This window comes from Colossoma macropomum, unplaced genomic scaffold (genome assembly GCF_904425465.1).
Source record: "Colossoma macropomum unplaced genomic scaffold, Colossoma_macropomum, whole genome shotgun sequence".
Taxonomy (NCBI): Eukaryota; Metazoa; Chordata; class Actinopteri; order Characiformes; family Serrasalmidae; genus Colossoma; species Colossoma macropomum.
In genome coordinates, this window is record NW_023495254.1 from 592058 (window position 1) to 613140 (window position 21083).

Sequence of the window (21083 nt, forward strand, 5' to 3'; positions counted from 1 at the left end):
GTTCAAAGTCCATTTTTATTGTCCGGCCTATTTTAAGAAGCTCAGCTTTGATTACCCCTTGATTATACATCATCCTGATTATCATCAACATCATCAGAGAACACAACATAATCACAAAACATAATCAGAGATCATGATGTAACAATACAACATTGTATTTTATTGTACCATATCATTGTATTGTTGCTAATATATTAGCTTGTGGCTAAAGCACTAGATCGAGACACTATAAATCACAAGCTTTAGTTTCAAATATTGTACATTTTTAAGATTAAATTCTCTAATAAACGTTAAGGGATCATATCATGGAAAACTGACGTTTCCTTGCTTTTTATGGAATTTAGTATGGAAACACTGTAAAAGTTTCAAAACTGACCGGTCACTCCCCAGTCCATATGAAGAAAACAAATATCTCCATTTTAATGAATTCTCATATCATGTTTTTATTATCGTGCATTCCAGGTAATATGAATCAAACTGCAGTTGGGTTGTTCTGATTGAGTGAAAATAACAAAATACAGGTAACTTACAACATTAAACTTTATTGAAAACTTTTTAGCAAGAGCAGATAACTCCAGTGGTCATTTCACGTTTCAGAGTTAAACAAAGCCAAGCAATGGATACAAGGTTGTAAGTGCAATATTTAACTTTCTTTAACATAAAACATGCAGGTAAGGAGCTAAAATTTGCAAAAAAAAAACAAACAAAAAAAAACACCCCATTATCATCAATATTTAACATTTAGATATTAAACAGATCAGACCTTGAAAAATCCTAAGGCTTAATCTCAAATGGCTCACTGCTCCCTATATAGTGCACTATGTAAGATATACAGATTTGGCTTTACCACCCGAATATTGCACTTAATGTCCAGTATGAACTGTGCACACATGGCTGAATCCACAGTGGTTCTTTGTTAGACACACTGTGCTCTGTTTAGATGCAGTCACCTTTATTTTAAGACCTACGTGCTGCACTTTGTAGGGAGAAGGGAGCCGTTTGAGATTCTGCCTAAAACAGTTCAGCGCCGATTCGCTGAACAGATTTATCGGGTTCTGCTCGAGAACAGTGCTGGTGTTTGACTGTTTCTGCCGTAAAACATGAACTTACAATTCTTGACACTGGACAATAATGGCTTTTTTATGGATGGAGTTTATTGTTTTTGAACTGTTCATATATAGAAACAAAGCTTGTTTTGAATTCTGTGATTTTGTGGTGTAATAAACATCACTACTTTTATACACATCTGCCTATTTACTCTACAGCAGTTTAGCTCCATCCACTCATGCTGAAGTTATAAACGGTGTTTCAGCCCAGAGTGCTTTTTGAATGAGGCATAATATGGGGCAGCCAATCAGAACAGAGCTCATTTACATCAGTCTTAAAGGCACAGTAAGAAAATCAGCCGTTTTTATTTCTAAGGGATAAGAAGAGGTTTACATTTCAGCCACTCTGTATTGAAATATGTATAAAATCGAAACACCACTGTATCATATTGAATCGAATTATGAATTCTGTGAATCGTTACACCCTTAATGACGACTAACATAACTGATAGTGACAGACAGCCCTAAATATGCTCAAATGATGACGCTGTGCTCAAAAACACAAATACAAGTTCCATGAAGAGGCACTGAATGCCTGCAGCAGTTATAGTTTAACATTGCTCTGTCTCTTATTGACACACTACAGCGCTCACACTGGGCCAGAGGGCACCCGACTGACCGTGTTTATAATGCAAATAATAACAGGAGAAGTGCATGGAAATGTGTGTGTGATCTGCGGAAGAGAGACGGGACGTGACTGTACAGGTTCAGACACCACGCCAGTGTGACGCACATGTAACCTCACTGACATAGCTTACTCAGCAGTGACATTTAATGGGGAATTCAGAGCTCAGTATTGTTAGACATGACACAAACTGCACTCATTAGATTGCATTAAATATCCAGTTTACACAGCCTCCTGTTTCCTTAGCCGCAGAGCAGACGGGCAGACGTCTCATGTTGTGCTTGTTTTGGCAAACAGAGGGAGCTGCTGATTTCTACGAGCCACTTCTACCACTTGCTTGCCAAGTTAAGAGAATACTGCTCCGTAAAACCCGACCAAAAGCTAGCAAGTGTCGAGTCCACAACATCACCACAAACGTCGGTAACTTTGGGATTAAAAGCAAGGGTGGGGTTACGGGACTTGAATTATACCAGGTAACTCTGGGATTAAAAGCAGGGGTTACGGGATTTGAATTATACCAGGTGATAGGTAGCCTATCTGATCTGTATAGGCATACAATCTACTTGAATGTAGCTACCATGCGATCTACAAATATTACATCGTTTTTTTAAATTTCCACTTTTCATCCATCCATATATGGCATATGGCGTATGCTGATAGCAGCCGTATATGTCTTACCAGATCTGGAGCTGCCCAGGGGTGTGTTAAGGGTCTGGCTATTGGGCTATAGCCAGGGTCTTTTTTCTGCATTCACAGATCTCTTTTTACTGCCAAAACATTTGATATGAATTTGAATACTGGGCTTATAAAACCACTGAATCTTTTGTGGTGAACGTACCCCTGGCTCATCCCTGACTAAGCTGCTAGACTTAGTGACATTTGAGACCCTTTTTACTTACCGACTTTATTTTTAAAAAGTAACGGGTGACAAATCTCGCGAGGGGGAAAGCAAAAAATATAACTTGTATTACAATATATAAATATAACAATATTTTATAGAAATATTGTATTTTTTTCCCATGCAGCTGCTCAGAGTAACATTAATGTCAATCTCAGTCAGCAGCTCCTCTGGCAGCAGTGAGTTTCCTCTTTCTCTCCTCGCATTGTGTGCATGCAGGCAGGAGTGAGTTACTGTATTGAATCTGTACTGAATCTTTGTAGTTTGACCATTTTCTTTATCGGGTGTTTCTTGGTTTACCATAGCTACACTCACTATGGTAGTTACTGTATGATTTTCTAACACAGTTTACAAAGTTACTTAGTTAGTACCGAATTTGACCAGTTGGCCTTCACCAAAGTTAATTACAGTACAACAGTTACCATGATCAAAATACATGAAACTCAAAGTGTCCCCCGTTTTTATTCCATAGATAAAAGCATTGGATATTTTAATGATATGTTGACCGCCAAACTGGAAAAGTTCCTGGTTTTGATTTCATAAATCTGGTCACATTGCACTAACTGCATGTCTAAATCATCATACACTCTCCTCAAACTGTTTTGGGCTCTTTAGTAATCCCTAATAGACATGGGTCTGATTTTAATATAGTACAGTAATGGTGAGACACATCTGGTGTGCTTTTTGTTTTGTTTTAGGTTTTTTTTTTGTTTTGTTTTTTTGGTTGGGGTTTATTTTTAATGTTTTTCAATACATGCAAAGATGAATTCGACTGAGGGGCCCATCCCTTGTTGACACCATACTATTTGGAGGGGTTCAAGGTTTATTACTTGTTAGCTACAATAGCCTTGTAGCTCCAGCACAAAACTAAAGAAGCAAATTTCAGATATCAAACATGTTTTGGCTGGTTGACTACATTTGGGGTTATAGGAGAAACAATTTTCTCTTGTTTTCATGCAGTCAGTTCTAAGTCAGCAAAAGGTTTTTAAGTGATGTTTGCCATTCATATTGATTAATCTCTGGTCAGGTCAAAGGCTAGCCGCGCTAATGGAGTGGTGTGATTGGTTACACTCAGGGCAGTTCATGTGAAGGCATCCATTTTCAGGCTCTTGATAATGCAGGTGCTTGTTTGAGTAGGAGGTTGTCCACTGTTTGTATAATACACACACACGCACACTTACTCTGCAGTGTTGCTCCAGGCCTCATTACTTTACTGGCAAGCACTACTCTGTTTCATAACACCTGCAGGAACTGTTAGTGAGCAGGAGGAAAACAGCATGAAGCACAGTGTTTCCTCATTGCCACCCCAGCCACAAAAACAAAATTGTGGCTAGCAATGAATAACAGTTGTCCAACAGTTGCCAAAGCCAGTTCTGGGGACCCTATACTCCATAAAGCCAGGCGTACACTGTGTGATTTTAGCCTGTTTTTAGCCCGATTTGGTTGGAGCCGGCTGAATTTCTGATTGGGCCGAATTTCAGTTTCATTGGCCGTCGTTTGCCGTGCAGTGTGAGAGGAGAAACGATGCCCAATTAACTGCCCAAACAAGCTCCGATTGAGCAGTCGGACGGTCGGATGGATTTCTAACATGTTAGAAATTTTGGTCGCTTGTCTCACAGTCTGAGCAGCCTCACGTTTTTACAAAAGGATCTACCAATGAATCTGAACCTCATAAGGTTTCCCATTACCACTTAGCTTTCACTGATTAAAAACACTCTGGACTGGCAATGGTGGTTTACTTGAATACAACAAAAAGAGATCACCAATAAATGTGGTCTGAAGCAAAACCTCCGCTAGCGTTTTGTTTAGTTTTAGGGATCAAGGAGCGTCTCCAGCTCTAATAAATGAAAAATAAAAAAATCGAAGTTTCTGGCTCCGTCTTTAAAGAACTTTAAAATGAATTAACAAGAGCGGCGTTTCGTGACACACCGGCAAGGTCGGGAACAGCGGTGCTGTGACACAAACAAGAAATCCGCCATAAAAGTAGACCGTCGCATTTCAGTTCAGCTTTCATGGGTCTACGCAACCTTCGTAGATTCAGCCCCTGAACTGGGACTGAATTGGGTGTAAGTTAGCCCAGTTATCTAAATACCCATAACTGGTGAATCAGATGCTAAAAAATGCAGCATACTATCAGTCCAGGCACAGTGGAGCAGATTCAATCCGCACTGTAATGTTTTTCTTTGTATTAGAAATAAGTGTTCATTGTTGTAGGTTTATTAGCTGATGAGCTGAATCAAGTTTGTTAGTTTAAGTAAAAAACAAAAATGCACAAAGCGAGGAGGCCCCAGGAACGGGCTTAGAACCGCCGATGCCTCAGCTGTTTAATCTTGAATAAACTGTGTTTAACGAGAGAAGAAACGTTTCAGCGCTGCCTTTAAGTAGGTAGTACACTGAGATCTTGTGCTAACAGGAATTTTCTGCAGTGACGCAAGCCTGGTATCCCCTGTCATTATCTGCAGGTTAATGCATTATATATGGTATGAGTCAGGCTGCTGCTTCAGAGCCCTCATGATTCACTCCTCAGAAGGAAATGGCAGTGATAACATGACAGACGCAGATAATGACATGGCCTTGATTTTGGCGAGCTTCCAAAATTCTTGTGCCTACATACACATAACTAACTCTCCGCTATAGCGTCAGGCACGAAGATAAGAACCAGCTCAGCTACCGAAACTTCCTCCAGAGTGACCAGTGTCTGATTCTTCTGACGATTTGTTATGATGGATCGAAATGAAGAGGTGGAACGGAGGCCGTTGGCTGTGAGCTGTGTTGAATCATTTATATTAAACTGTTATTGCAGAACTTGGTTGTTAACAGAAAGTTCTACAGGAGACAAATAAAGTCTTAGGTCTGAAACTGAGCTCAAATACGATCTTAAAACATCAGTGTTTTGCATGAGGACATGCTACTTTGCAATCACCTGCTTTAAAATAAAAACTGTAAGTGTTAAGCCAATCCAACCTGTGTAGTATGTGTAAAATCAAGACATTTTAAATACATAAAATGTCAGAAATTGAATCAAACGTTGCCAGCAAAATCGAAAATCAGGTAACGCTTTATTTGGACGGTCCACTGTAGATGCCTTGTAAATGCTCAGTCTGTCTATAAGTAACATTCAACTAAATCTCCATTAAATGCAACTGAATTACAAGTTCAGTATGAATGATTTTATTAAATCTATTCCTAACTCTAAACCTAACCCTAACCCTAACCTCAAGGCAAAACCTATACTTACTCCTGACTCTAAACCTAACCATAATGTTGTTGATAATCAACTGAACATCACCAGAAAGTCTATTAATTATTTAAGTATCTGTAGAGTAGCTATAGCGGACCATCCAAATAAAGTCTGACTGAAAATCATATTGAACCTGCAAATATGTCATAAACTAAGATGGTGTAAACTGCGTGAGGAAATGGGTGCATGGTCCAGATCACGCCTTGGGCCTTGGCTGATGTAAGTGAGTGGAGATAATGTTTAACTTGAGTGCTATATCACCGCTAACTGTGCTAAAAACGCTAACATGGCTAATGCTCCTGAAAGGTGAGGGGCCGCATTCCTGCACCTGAAACATTATAATTACAAACCCACAATCTGCTCTCAGAGGAATACAGAGGGTGGAGAAATGGAGAAAGAGAGAGAGAGAGAGAGAGAGAGAGAGAGAGAGAGAGAGAGACAGAACCATCTGTTCTGAATGCCAGTCTAATCTCTTTATGGTAGAAAATGCACAGTGTACGCAGTGCGCACAGTAATTTAAATGACTATCATCCGAATACAGCAGTGCAGAAGTGGAGAAAAAGCTTGGTGAAAGGAGGAATATCATCACAAATTTGTCCTGGAAGCATCTGTGTGGGCAGGCAGCAGGAATTTGCATGCCTACGTACACCAATCAGGCAAAACATTATGACCACCTCCTTGTTTCTACGCTCGTTCCATTTTATCAGCTCCACTTACTATATAGGTGCACTTTGTAGTTCTACAATTACAGACTGTAGTCCATCTGTTTCTCTGCATACTGTGTTAGCCCCCTTTTATCCTGTTCTTCAGTGGTCAGGACCCCCATGGACCCTCACAGAGCAGGTACTATTTGGGTGGTGGGTCATTCTCAGCACTGCAGTAACACTGACGTGGTGGTGGTGTGTTAGTGTCTGTTGTGCTGGTCTGAGTGGATCAGACACAGCAGTGCTGCTGGAGTTTTTAAACACTGTGTCCACTCACTGTCCACTCTATTAGACACTCCTACCTTGTCAGTCCACGTTGTAGATGTAAATTCAGAGACGATAGCTCATCTGCTGCACAGTTTGTGTTGGTCATCCTCAAGTCCTTCATCAGTGGTCACAGGATGCTGCCCACAGGACACTGTTGGCTGGATATTTTTGGTTGGTGGACTATTCTCAGTCCAGCAGTGACACTGAGGTGTTTAAAAACTCCAGTAGCACTGAACATTAAACCTTTGAACTGACTGGCAGCTTTTCAAATGATAATGTGATGGTTTGGCCTAAGTTACACAGTTTTCCTCTTATCCCAAATATAGTCCATATTTATGTTCCGTATGTCATACTGTGCCAGAACCCACAAAAACAAGTCTATTTGAGATTACTTAACAACTCAACTCTTCTCATGGCACGGTGCCTTGATGAGGCAAGGAGGCTGGCATGCATCGGAGAAGCAGAGCGCTACAGTGCCTGGACTTCCTCCCATGGCAGAAAGGTTTTCGCAAAGGTGCCAGATAAAACTTAATCCCTATATTGGACAGCAGCAATCTAGGATGATGGAATCGGCAAATAACCCCAGAGGTGACAACGGCAAAGACATCAATCCAAGAAGGCAATAATAAACCACTTCTGTACTTTACCAAGATCACCACATTGGTAGACACAACAGAGGAACTATATGAGAGATGGTTTAGGCATGCTGTTAGCATCATGCTAATTGGTGGACCATAAACTTCCATTCTTATCTACATTATTTTAATTTATTTTGATTCACTACTTTGATCCACTTTTTAATATAATAAGTAGTGCAGAAGTCAGAGAACACCCTGTTTAATTAATTTCCAGTTTTCCAAAAGTACAGTTTATTCATTTTTAGGAAATATTTCTGATAAGATTAGATATAAAATAATCCACTTGCTTACTTAAAAGGAAAGTCAAAGAAAATTAAGTAAAAAAAATAAAAGTTCCCAAAACTAGAGTTTAAAACATTAATGAAAGAGTCAGAAAAAAACAGGACTCCTAACAACCACCTGGAAGACCTGGTAGATACCAAAACTGCCCTCCATCAGTTAAACAGCACTTCAAGCTTTCACCTTTGAAAGAGAGGAGAAAATCAAGCTGCTTCAGATCTGAAAACATCCACAGGTGTTTCTATCCATCCTTCCACTGTGAGAAGACGACTCAGCGCTGTGGGTCTGAAAGGAGGTGTAGCTGTCAAGAAGCCTCACTGAGAAAAGGAGACGGACACATCAAACAAAGAAGCTGAACAATGGACTGACCACCCCAGAGTCCAGACCTCAACACCACTGAATGTGTTTGGGATTACATGGATCGAGGTAAGCAGAAAAGGCATCCAACTTCTAAGACTGAACTTCAGAAAATATCCCCGCAGAGTTGCAGAAAAACTGAAAGCAAGTCCTCTGAAAAAATAATAATAATAAAGGCAAAAGGTGGACACCTATGATTTGTTTTTTTCCGAATGCTGAAAAATGGATAACTCTACTTAATGGTCACTTTGTCTGGTAATTAAATATACGAAGAGCAGTCTCTGACGTTGGCACAGTACTTTATTAGTAGATGCTGTTATCCAAACCAGTAAGCAGTCAACACAAATGTGTGTTGTTTCCTTTTTATTACAGCCTATTATTAACAACACCCTTTTATAGCCTGCAGCTATACTAACTGGCTCTTAACATAACAGAAAATTTTTTTTAGAACATTCCACCTCCAAAAATAAGCATTACATTAGGCCAACTAGGTTATAGTAGTGAGCAGTATGGGCAAAAATGTATATCACAGTATAATTAAGATTACTCACGGTATGTAATGTATTTGTTTATATTTTTTTCATATAAAACCATTTTGGATGCTTAAGTAAATCTTTTGTAGATTAACAATGGCATACTATTTTTGGATGTCCTATCACTTTAAATAAGAAGCATATTTAACAACTTAAGTCAATCTAAAATATTTTTATTGAGCGAAATAGTAAAAACAGAAATTAACAATGTTTAGACAGATGCCAGTACTGCTTTCTTACCCTAACAAGATAAAGGGGAGTCTATGTAAAGCCCACAGTGGCTTCTCTCAGAGCCGCAAAAATGGCACTGAATGTTGTTTTACATCTGAAAATCATTTATCTCATATGTGCCCTTGATCCAAAATACACTCAAGCTTTAATCTACAACCATCAGTCACTGCTGGAACTTGTAAATATTACAAGCTGTTCACACTGTCAGTTTAACTGTGAAGCTGCTGAACCTTGTGGCTTGTAGACCGAGACCTCGGGATCGCCTGAAGCTGCTGGCTGAACGAGGGGCTCCATTGTGGGGAACACGGAAAGCCAGCTAGTCTCCATGCTAGGCTAATAGTTAACAGCTAACCCCAAGAGACTGGCTTTTCCTTCCACTCTCTTCCTCACCCCTTAACTCATTAACTCATCTGATACCTGCTTTTCTCACTATAAACTGGATTAATTTACCTCAGGCTGCAACTCACGACACGGGAGGTGAGGGAATCAGCGTGTTTTGCACTGTTTGTACGTTGCGTTATCTGCATTATGTGCATACTGGTATAACGGTAATGACTAAACTAATACCTTAAATAGAATTTCAACCGGTACATGGGATAAACCGGTATCTCGCCCAATACTACTACCAGGTCATATGATGTACAATTATAATGGTCCAATATAAACATTTATGTTAACATTAGATGCTAGTAGGTGGAGTGGCACAACTCAAGAGCATTCTTTGATGCATAACAATAGCAAATAAACAAGCAAGTTACGTAGTCATTTTTAATTAGCTGAAAGTAAGTCGTATGAGGGATCATTCTTTTTTTGCAGTGGGGCCATTACAATCCCAATTACGGCACTGTGTAAACTAGTATAGTTGAGTTTGCTCAATGGACTGTGGTAAATACACTATGAAACCACCTGCAGCAATGCTAATAGATGCTGGGATGGAGGATGGATGAGGAGGTCAGAAGGACATAAAGGCCCAATCACAGCTCATTTACTCTATCTGTACACAGGTCACTCTCCACTTAACCCAGCACACGGATTAGCAAAACCTTCCATTCATCTATTGTCATTCACTTCCTGCTGAGTCAGTGGAGTTTCTGGACACCTTGAAATTTTCCGGTAAACAGCTCCAAGTTACGTTCTAAAAAATGAAAGATTAGGGACTTGGATGTACGTTTCTGGACGAAAACCTTCTTCACTTTTACAATTTCATATTTCGCATCTCATTTACAAAGACCACTGAAGTTGTGTTATAGTTTTGTAGTTGGTCTAATGCTCTAAGCTGATTGAAAGAAATGAAACAGATTTTCAAAAGTCACTGCTATCGCACACTGTGGTTAAAAAAATGCTTTCAAACTCTCGATATGTTGCAACATTCATTTTTCCTCCAAAAGTCATTGGATTCTCTGAATTGGGAGGTTGATAAGGAGTCAAAATATGAACTTTGCTATGCACAAGATCACAAAAATACCCCAAACAAACCAGCATGCTTTATTCAGTGCGGTAGTTAAGTTGCTTTTCAGCAGTAGAGTACATTAGGAGTAGCTGGTGTTGGTATATAATAGTGTTAAATTAAAGTAAAGTAGTGGACTTACTTTCATGCAACATCATTTCACTGCATAGCTTACTATTAGCATGGATGTAGCAATGTTAACCCTTGTGTGGTGTTCAGGTCTGTGGGACCCATTTTCAATGTTTACCAAAAGAAAAATTATGCGATTTATTATTATTTCAACCTCAGATTCCTTGGCCTTTGCTCATTTTCTGTGACAACCATATAAAATGCCACATTTTCAGTGTCTTCACTCTGTTCACATGTGGTGTTGGGGTGAACCCGTGGGGAATAAAAGTGTGGAGGTGCTGTGTCCTTCACTCTGGTCTCCTCCTACATGGCCTGCTGTTAGTGTGTGTGTGTCAGTATGTGTTTGTATATGTGTGTGTGTGTGTGTGTGTGTGTGTGTGTGTGTGTGTGAGGGTGGACAACATGGACAGGCTGCTGACTGGCTACAGCTGCTAAAGGAGAACCCTACGCTGGACACATATGATATTTTAAACATCTGGTATTTTTACAGAAATTGTTATGGCTGTAATGATTTAAACAAACAATGATGCAGTGGGTCCAGCAGGCCACTGAGTAACAAAAACATCAACACCACACAGGGGTTATCAACCTCGTAAATCAGAAGGTCAAGTGACATTCAGTGGAAAAATGTATAAAAAAATGTATATAGGACAGAAGATATCGGATTTGGAACATATTTTGTGCACCACAGCCCATGATTTTGAAAATCCTATTCATTTTTGCCACAGAGAAATTCAGCTTAGATCCGGAGTTCCCAATATGGCCATGACGCACGACTTCAGACGTCTATGATTCTTCAGTTTCTTTCTTCTATGGCATCTCTGTAAAGAAGCCTTTTTGGAATATTCTTGTTTAAGAGGGTTTCACAACTTTGCAATCCTCTACAGACTTTAGTATCAATCACTCACTGAAAGTATAATAGATGATATAAACTTTATATCTCTAAAAGTTTTTAAACACATGCTGACCCAGCGTTTCTTCTAAAATCAATGGAATTAAAAGGGAGTTTGTCCCTCCTTTACTAAAGTAACAGCCTCTCCTCTTCTGTGAAGGCGTTACACTAGATTTTTGAACACTGCTGTGGGGATCTGATTGCATTCAGCCACAAGAGCATTGGTGAGATCAGCTACTGTTGTTGGATGATTAGTTCATCACTCCAATTCATCCCCTAAGTGTCGGATGGAGCTCCACAGCTGTTATTTTGAATGTATAGGATCTGAAATTTGCTTTCACTATTCACTATAAGCTTCCATTATTTGTTAGCCACATTAGCCTCAGAGCTCCAGTGGCTAACAAATAATGGAAGCTTATTGTGAATAAATTAAATAAAATTAAATGAACTAAACATATTAATGTTTCTATTTTCTATCCCTCAGCTAATGTTTGGCATTGGACATGGTCAGCATAGTATGTGTGGCTACTCCAGAGCGTCCCATTCTACTGGTCAGTTCTTTTCTGGGGAGATCATACAAGCTGCGTGAGCAATCAGTGGAGCTTGAAGTAGCTGAATTCACTCTTCAGAAGGTCTGTCTTAACCCTTGTTAATTTGCAGGCAAAACCATAGGTCACTTGTAGTCATCATAACTTCAGAACAGTTTAAGCTACAGACATGATACACATATCAGGACATTCAGCAGACCCACTCCTAACTAGCTAACGTCATCAAGCTGTGACATCAGCATCAGTGAGTAATTCGGCTCAGAAAATCACCCAAAATCCTGATATTATTGCTCTGCTTTTTGGCCTTCATATTCCAACAAAGGGTTAAAACAGTGACACGATTCACACATCAGATCACTCATCAGACTCTGCCCTCACCATCCAGAGTGACTTCATCCACCTGTTACTATCCATCAGCCAGCAATCCAGCTCCAAAATCACCCAAAACACACTCGCTACTGTTATATTACATCTCTGCTTTTAGCCTTCATATTACCAACAAAGGGTTCAAAGCAGTGACATAATTCACACATCAGAACACTCAGAGGAACCTGCCATCACTAGCAGAGTGAGAGAGACCAGCTCTAACATCCCACAACCCAGAAATACAGCGCAAACACACAGCCAGATCACTGTAAAAACTGCTATTAGCTCTCAGCTTTAGCCTTCATATGGCAACAAAAGGGTTAATACTGGAAATACAGTGTTTACTGCAAGCAGTTGACATTTGTTCATACAAAACAATGCTCATTTCAGAGAAGTCCCAGAGATGTGCTTGTGAAATACATCATGATTTATATCATTCTGATATTGTTACTTATTTACCTGGACTGCTAAGGGAGTGCCATAGAGCAATAACTAGTAAAACACCTCCAGACAGAACAAACAGATCAGAATGTTTGGGAATGGTACGATGTAGATCACAAGGTTTAAAGCGACAGTTCAGACAAAAATCAAATCTCCATCTTTACCCCAAATATAGTCCATCAACCAAGACGTTTGGTGTCTGAAGTTTTGCTTGTTTAGTTTTATTACGGGAACTATGAGGCTAATGTAGCTAACAAACAATGTAAGCCCATAGATCCTGAATTAGCGTGGTGCTAACTGCAGGCCTACCAAGCTGTTACCTGCACAAATCTAACTGGGTAGCATAAGAATAACTGTATTAATTTCAGCGTGTAGAACTTCTTGTGTGCTACCATGTTTTCTATCACTAACATACGCACAATAAATCAGAGCACAATAATTCTCGGGAGTGTGAGCTCATTCAGAGTACAGTTCAGTTTGATAAGAGCTTATTGTTGATTTTGTTTAATCAGAATAATGATAAAGAATAACTGATTTCCTTTTAATTACTATATAATTATGTTCACATTCTTTACATATCAAATAAATGCAGAAACAGCATTACGAAATCGCTTTATTAACATAAAAGTAGATGAAGTGGCAGAAATAGCCTCTTTTTTATGTTGGCATTATCGGTTTGAAGCAAGTGTCTGATCTACTCATGCGGTTTCCACCATGCTGATTGGTAGAATATAAGCAGTGTCCATTATTTGTTAGCTACACTCACCGAGCACTTTATTAGGAACACCTCCTTGTGTCTACTCTCATTTATCAGCTTCACTTACTATACAGGTGCACTTTGTAGTTCTACAGTTACAGACTGTAGTCCATCTGTTTCTCTGCAAACTTTGTTAGCCCCCTTTTACCCTGCACTTCAATGGTCGGGGTCCACAGGACCACCACAGAGCAGGTATTATATGGATAGTGGATCATTCTCAGCACTGCAGTAACACTGACATGGTGTTGGTGTGTTAGTGTGTGTTGTGCTGGTATGAGTGGATCAGACACAGCAACGCTGCTGTACTTTTAAACACTCACTGTCCACTCTATTAGACGCTCCTACCTTGTCAGTCGACCTTCAAACTTCAGACAGCAAACAATAAAAAAATCAATTTTTCATACCAATCAATCAAAATTCTAGTTTAACTTGTAACCATAACTATGAGGTGTTTGCAAAGTCTTTCAACCAAAGAACTCTTAGATCACCATCTTTACATCAAATAAACATGAAAATTGCATTATTAACAGAAAAGAATAGCTAAAACTGTGGAAATTGCCACTTTCTTGCATCAGCCTCAAGATTTTGAGGCAAGTGTCTGACTTATTTCAGTTTCCGCCATGCTAGTTGGTAGAACTTAAGCTTCCATTACTTGTTAGCTACATTACCCTCATAGCTCTATTCTAAAAAGTGAAAGAAGCAAACTTCAGACACCAAAATTAAAAATTCTATTTTTCATACCAACCAATCAAAATTCTAGTTTAACTAGTAACCATAAGTATGAGGCATTTGCTAAGTCTTTCAACCAAAGAACTCTTAGATCACCTTCTTCACATCAAATAAACATGAGAATTGCATTATTAACAGAAATGAATAGCTAAAACTGCAGAAATCGCCAATTTTTGCATCAACCTCAACAGCTTAAAGCAAGTGTCTGATTAAGGCACGCAGTTTCCACCAGGCTGGTAGAACATAAGCTTTTATTATTTGTTAGCTACATTAACCTCGTAGCTTTATTCCAGAAGCAAACGTCAGACACCAATCAAAATGAGCCATGCGCTATTTCAACCTCAGAACTGTTAGATCACCTTCTTTACATCAAATAAACAAGACATTATTAACAGAAACGAACAGCTAAAACTGCAGAAATAGCCAATTTTTTGCATTAGCCTATCAGTTTAAAGCAAGTGTCTGATTTAGGCATGTGGTCTCTACCAGGCTAACTGGTAGAACATATGCTTCCATGTTAGCTGCATTAGCCTCATAGCTCGAGTGTAAAACCAGAGAAGCAAACTTCAGACAGCAAACATGTCGTGGCTGATCGACTGCATATGGGGTGAGAGGTGGGAGGGTAAACTGGGTACATTACACTTAGGCCAAGCTGTTGCTTTAAGCAGTGCTCTGTGTCAGTTTGTCCTCTTTCTTTCTCGTCTCTGACTCTTCCTTCCTGAGCCGAATTTGAGGAATATTCTCTGAATGAGATCAGTGTGTACGCACACGGGGTAGAGCGTGCTGCCAGAGAAAGAAAGAGAGAGAGGGACTACATGATCCAACATGTGTGTGTGAGTGCAGCGGGGTGTGTGTGACAGTGACTTTGGCAGCTCGTACATTCCACTCAAATCATTGTGTACACAGCGTTTGGAGAGGGGTTATAAAGCTGAACAGATTACAGAGGACAAAAACACGCAGCTTTTCTTACCGTGAGGCCGCAGCGTAACCGCCCCAGAGTGAATAGTCAATGCGAGCAGCTAAGCTGTGAGAAAGGAAGTGGAACGTCGGTTTACAAAAGACCACAACAAAGACGCAGGGATGTTGCAGTTATGCTGAAGTCTCAGTTTAAGACAAGGTGGCCAGTGAGGTGGTTAATTCCTCAGACGTTCCATTATAAGCAGTCCTGCTGACATGATTGGGTTCAGGGGGGCTACGCCCACCCACTTTTGTCACTGGCCCTGAGAAAATGATTCGGTACAGTAAATACAGTAACGTGGCGCCTTGATTCGATTTTTCATTAGATTTCCGATACATTTTCCAATAGAGTTGAAGAAAGAAGAGGGCGAAAACATGACTTACATTAACATGTTTCTGGTTTCGATTTATTAGAGCTATCAACATTATAAAAGTACAATATTTGACAACTGCTTTTGCGCTTTACAGTGTCCCAATCTAACGTCCTGCCACAAGCTCAAATGCTAGTCACAATAAATAAAACACTAAATTTTACATCTCTACAAAATAACAGTTTCAACTCACTTTCAAAATAACAAGCTTATTAATAAGTTCACCAACACACCACAAAAATGTGCTCACTAACTATGTGACATATTCAAAATCCCATTTTTTTGATGCCAACTGAAAATGCGAGCTTGGGCAAATTCTCTGGACTGATAACTGACTGCTATTAGTCGCTGATTAATTGTTAACCGACAAACCTAAAGTCACGGACACAACCTACGAAAACATCAAACACAGCACTTCATTTTTTATTAACCAGGCTTGAAAAAACACACGTTAATGTGAAAGATCTGACAGTAATGTAATGTAGTCTACTAACTTCCATTCAACATATTATTAACCCAAGTTAACCAACATTCAGTGGGGTCTGGAAGTCTGAGACTCATGATGAAAATGCTTCTATTTTGCTTTCAGTTCTAATTTAATACAAAGTTTTTCATCACAAATGAGAATATCAGCATAATAATTTGAGTGAAAAGTAGAATAATTGAACATGAATTTAAGAATTTCTGTATCTGGTATGTGCCCCCAATCTGTTCTTTATTATTTATTTGTAGTCATGTTTATTCTTCCAAGTTGCAGTATGAATACCTGAAGTGTCTGTATATATTATTACATTTGCAGCAGACTTAATAAACGCATGCTACAGCTTTCTTTATGGTCCAGGATAGACTACCAGCAAGTGTGTGCTGAAGCTGGCATGGGCTCCATAAGTTTGTGCAAAAGCCTCTGATTAGTAGATCAAATCCACCTGAGAGTCTTCTGAATACATGTTTCAATGAAAAAAATCTGACCTGTTGTACAAAGGCCTTAACACTCTCAATTTCACAAATATGCTTCAATTTCAATACTGACCATGAGGTAGTGCAGAATTTCGAATATTTCTTCTTTGTCTCAATTGTCATAACTTATACATTTTTATAGATTCTAAAAAATTCTGTTGTTTCTTTCCAGGTTTAAATTAACAAAATACGAGATTTTCAGTGTGGTTTCAGACATTCAGACCACATTGTATATGGCCTGAGGATGGCCATGACATTCATATCGCTGCTGTCGGAACAAAACCTTGTATCTCCGTTTTTTGTTGTTTTTCAGTTTTCGACAATTTAAAATTGCCTGTTGTCCTTTACATTGTATATAAATTTCATGATGAATGGACCAAAAGAAACGGCCCAAAATGTTTTGGAAAAAATTCTGGCTCCATTGACTTACATTAAAAGTAAAGTAGGTTTTTTCCTTCTTCTGTAAAGCTACCATTTTGGAGATACAAGGTTTTGTTCCGACAACAGCGATTTACATAGTTTAAACAATTAAAAGGAAATCAGTAGCAGCTCTTTTGTTATGGGACTAACTGCGTAGGCTAACTGTTAGCTAACAAGCACACTAAATGCTACACTCAACGGCAGCAATACGATGTTCAGAAACAGTCAGGTGTAGCCTACTTTAGCATGGTGTTATGTGGTTAAATATCATTTTTTTTGAGAAATATCAACATATTCACATGAGCAGTGTGGGTCAGTCTTCGACTCCAACATGTGATGATATGACTTCATCATATCAATGTGATCTGTAGCTACTCAAAAATTGTGTAAACCACATTTTGGATGGTTTAATCTCTTTATCAGTGGCTCTGGCACTGCCGGTTAAAATTAAATCGTTTGAATCGAGGCGACTATAGAAAACCCGGACTTCTGCATCACTAAGTAGGGCAACTGGTAGAAGTATAATTCAAAAACTTACAATTCAAAGAAAGTTTTATTACACATTTCAATATCCTAAGAATAGCTGAGCCAGTTTGCACTGTAGTCCCAGTAGTTACTGAACAACAAGCCTTTGTATGTAATAAGTCTGGGAATTTAAGGGGTTAAATCTGAAAGCATAAATTTTGTCTCAGTTGCATTTTTCCTTTGTTTCCATGTCATCGCTTAGCTTGTATGTCTGGTTACTAGTTTATTTGGTGTAGCCCAAGAGCGTAATTCAGATTTGGCCGACTCCTGAATTTGTTGTGCCCATTCAAAATGTTCTGTTGCCGCTACTGATTATAAGCAAAAATAAACTGACCAGGATTATTAAAACTGCTGGCCATCAATTAAAAAAAAAAACAAACTTTGGGCCACCTATATAGTATGGCATACGTATACAATATGAGGGATGCTGGACATGGACAAAATACTAGCACTGCCAGACTGCAAAATGCAAATGAGCCCGTTAACCAATCACAATGCTGTTTACTGCAGACTGAGAGCATTTCCACCAATCATATCGTTGCACAGATCAAAACCTCCATTTTTTTTTTAACACAATTTGAAAATGACAGCTGCCTTTTACTTTATATGAACATTTTATGACGAATGAACCAAAAGGTCCGAAACTAGTTGTTACATTGACTTTATTTTGGAGATATAGGCTAAGCTTTTGTTCCAACAGTGGCAATATATGTATTACAACTGCAACATATTAGAAACTCACTGGTGAACCAATAATGTGACATGGTTAAAGGTGGCTTTATTTGGACCGAAATAATTAATGTATGTTGGATTATACGAATACTTCATTAACAAAAACATAGAAAATTGTTAATGACCAATATGCAATATGGATTAACGGATTACATATTGTGCAGAGCTGGTCTTTGGAGAAAAGCACTGACTATCATTTAATGGTTAGTCCTATATTGAGTTATTTAGGTCAGGTTAATGCTACAGAGAGCCTCTAGCAAACAAAACGTTTACAGAGATGTTTCTTATTCATAATTTCTAATTTATTATAAATGTATTAATCTGCTACTCCTTTACAATTAATATATTGTTGCTGTTAGCTTTGTAACTGTATTTACCTCACTTGAAAACACCAGCTGCCCTTATGTGAACATTTCATCATAAATGGTCCAATAGAAAGTTGAGATTGTGTTTTACTTCTCCTGTAAAGCTTTGTTTGGTTCTCACTGCACTGATATGCAACTACATTGTACATATTATTTTTGTTTGCATTGTGTTGTTGTGCCAGCTGAAGCTAAAGGCGTTCCTCCACCTACGGAGAATAAAGCTGCATTCAGTTCATTTCAGTTAAACTCTCTGTTGAACCCACCGACTCAAATCTAGGCTCACGTTACAGCTGACATGAGCGTTAGGAATGGAAACATCGGTCTGTGGATCCAGAAACAGTGCAATATCAAGATTGTAGAGAACTGGATGGAACTTGCCATACAGTTAGTTATCTTTGTGGGGGGTGTGGGGGCTGGTTATGGGGTTATATGACACACCCATCTAGCTTTTAAAGGGGAACTCCACCGATTTTTCAAAAAAATCCAAACAATTAAATGAGATAGAAACAGAGTCAATCAGAGAGGTTTGGTGTGAAATGCTCACTGTTCACAATTCAAAATTGTGATAAGAACCAGACGTCTGAAGAGTTCAATGCTCCCTCACAGAAAGTTATTACATTATGATAGTTTTGCGAAATGATAAAATTTTGGCGTAAAATGTATTTGAATCCATTTATTTTGATCCATTCATGGTGGAGGTGTTGCAAGGCCCCAAAACAGTCCCCAAAGAAAGCTTATTTTTCCAGATTTATCACTGTTTTACAATCATCAATGTTGATGGCATGGCAACATGGTGATCCCTGGTTCCCATCACCACCACTGCAAAGAAATCTCTACAGTGAACCCTTTCACACCAAACCGCTTTGAATGACTCTGTTTACATCTCAAGGACTGAGTTATTCAGAAATTTTGAAAACTGGTGGAGATGCCCTTTTAGTGGCAGCAGGCGGCAAACAGCTAAACTGAGTAAGACAACCTGGATAACCGGCTTTTCTATCTGTTTAACATCCTGGAATTCAGATCTGTGTGGAGGACTGCCAGCCTCTGTCATAAATCACTGTGGTCTGTTTGCAGTTATTTTGGTATAGGCTAACTAATCTGGGCTGAGTCATGACTACAGAGCCGTTTTCCATGCAGTTCTGAGGACTCAGTGATACTGGCTGCCTGTTTGTCAGTATTAAACCCATTTACTCCTATCCAGGGATAACTGAGGCTTCCTGCTGTAATGACTGTAATGCACTGATGTCATTACAACAGGAGCAAACGGTCGAATTTAGTCGTTCTCACCTGAAGTTGATGATTTCCTCATGTTCCACAGCAATAACACTCCTCCAGCAGGAATACAGACCTTCTACGTGTGAAAATAAACTGTGGTCACGACTGAAGAGTAACAGTAAACCGTCTCCGCCGTACGTTTAGTCCTCACGTGTGCTCAGGTTTGTCACCGCCCCCCTCAAAATAATCCGCGGAGTCCGGCGATGGGGCTCAATAATCGATTTCCTGATCACTTTTCAGTTTAGCATTTCTTAAAATCCGTCTCGAAGGAGCGGAATAGTGTCGCCTAGGGCCAATACGAACACACCTGAAGGCTGACTCCGCCTCGGAGAGAGAACAGTACACACCTGATTTTTTTCCCTCACGTCAAACTCTGAGGCGGTTCCTGAAGGCTAGTTTACTGTATGCTAACATAAACTGGGTAGAACAGCATTTACCTCAGAGGGTTTACAGTCCTGACCAAAAGAGCTCCATTCACTCAGTTACGTGTACTAACGTTACCTAAGCACATGTTTGATGAATTTGTAGACCACATTATTAATATTTTCGACTGAAAATCCTTTTAATTATATAACATTTATGTGGAAAATCCTCTCAAATCTTCCCTCAGATGAAACTCGGCCACTCTGTTCTATGCTAAACTGGGTAAGACAGCATTTACCTCAGAGAGTTTACAGTTTACAGAACAGTTTGTGAGTGTTAAGTATTTGTAAACGATTAAACGATGTACATAATTGATATTTTTAGTATATTTACAAGAAAAGGAATGAACTTTGTCCTCACTCACCTCAAACTCTGAGTCGGTTTCCTGAAGGCTAGTCTACTAGTTTACAGTCCTGACCAAATGAGCTCCATTCAGTCGGTTACGTGTACTAATTAAGCAGTTTTTGGTGAATTTGTAGACTGTATTATGAGTATTGTTGAATGGTAATCATTTTAATTATACTCAACAACATTTATGAGGAAAATCTTCTCTTCCCTCAGATGAAACTCCTGAAGGCCACTCTGTTCCATGCTACACTGGGTAAGACAGCAGAGAGTTTACAGTGTACAGCACAATATTTTTAGTATTTATGAGGAAAGGAATAAACTTTGTTCTTAACTGAAACTGAGGTGGTTCCTGAAGGCTAGTCTACTGTATCTTAACATAAACTGGGTAAGACAACATTTACCTCAGAGGGTTTACAGTTACGGCCAAATAAACTCCATTCACTCAGTAAGTGTAATACTTAAGCACAGTTTTTGATGAATTTGTGGACTACATTATTAGGATTTTCGAATGATAATCCTTTT

The 21083-nt window shown here is 39.1% G+C and overlaps 1 protein-coding gene and 1 long non-coding RNA gene across 2 annotated transcripts in view; one reads left to right on the forward strand and one right to left on the reverse strand.

Annotated features, from left to right (window-relative positions):
- The window catches only part of sept9a (septin 9a), a 163863-nt gene extending 143722 nt beyond the window's left edge, over positions 1-20141 (reverse strand). The window contains exon 1 of the mRNA XM_036561469.1: positions 19803-20141. Coding sequence (XP_036417362.1) covers positions 19803-19824 — 22 coding nt within the window. The 5' untranslated portion in view covers positions 19825-20141. The remainder of the gene's footprint in view (positions 1-19802) is intronic.
- Positions 1-21083, forward strand: part of LOC118801261 — a 72462-nt gene that overhangs the window by 3505 nt on the left and 47874 nt on the right. The window contains exon 2 of the long non-coding RNA XR_005006487.1: positions 20775-20814. This is a non-coding gene — a long non-coding RNA (uncharacterized LOC118801261). The remainder of the gene's footprint in view (positions 1-20774; positions 20815-21083) is intronic.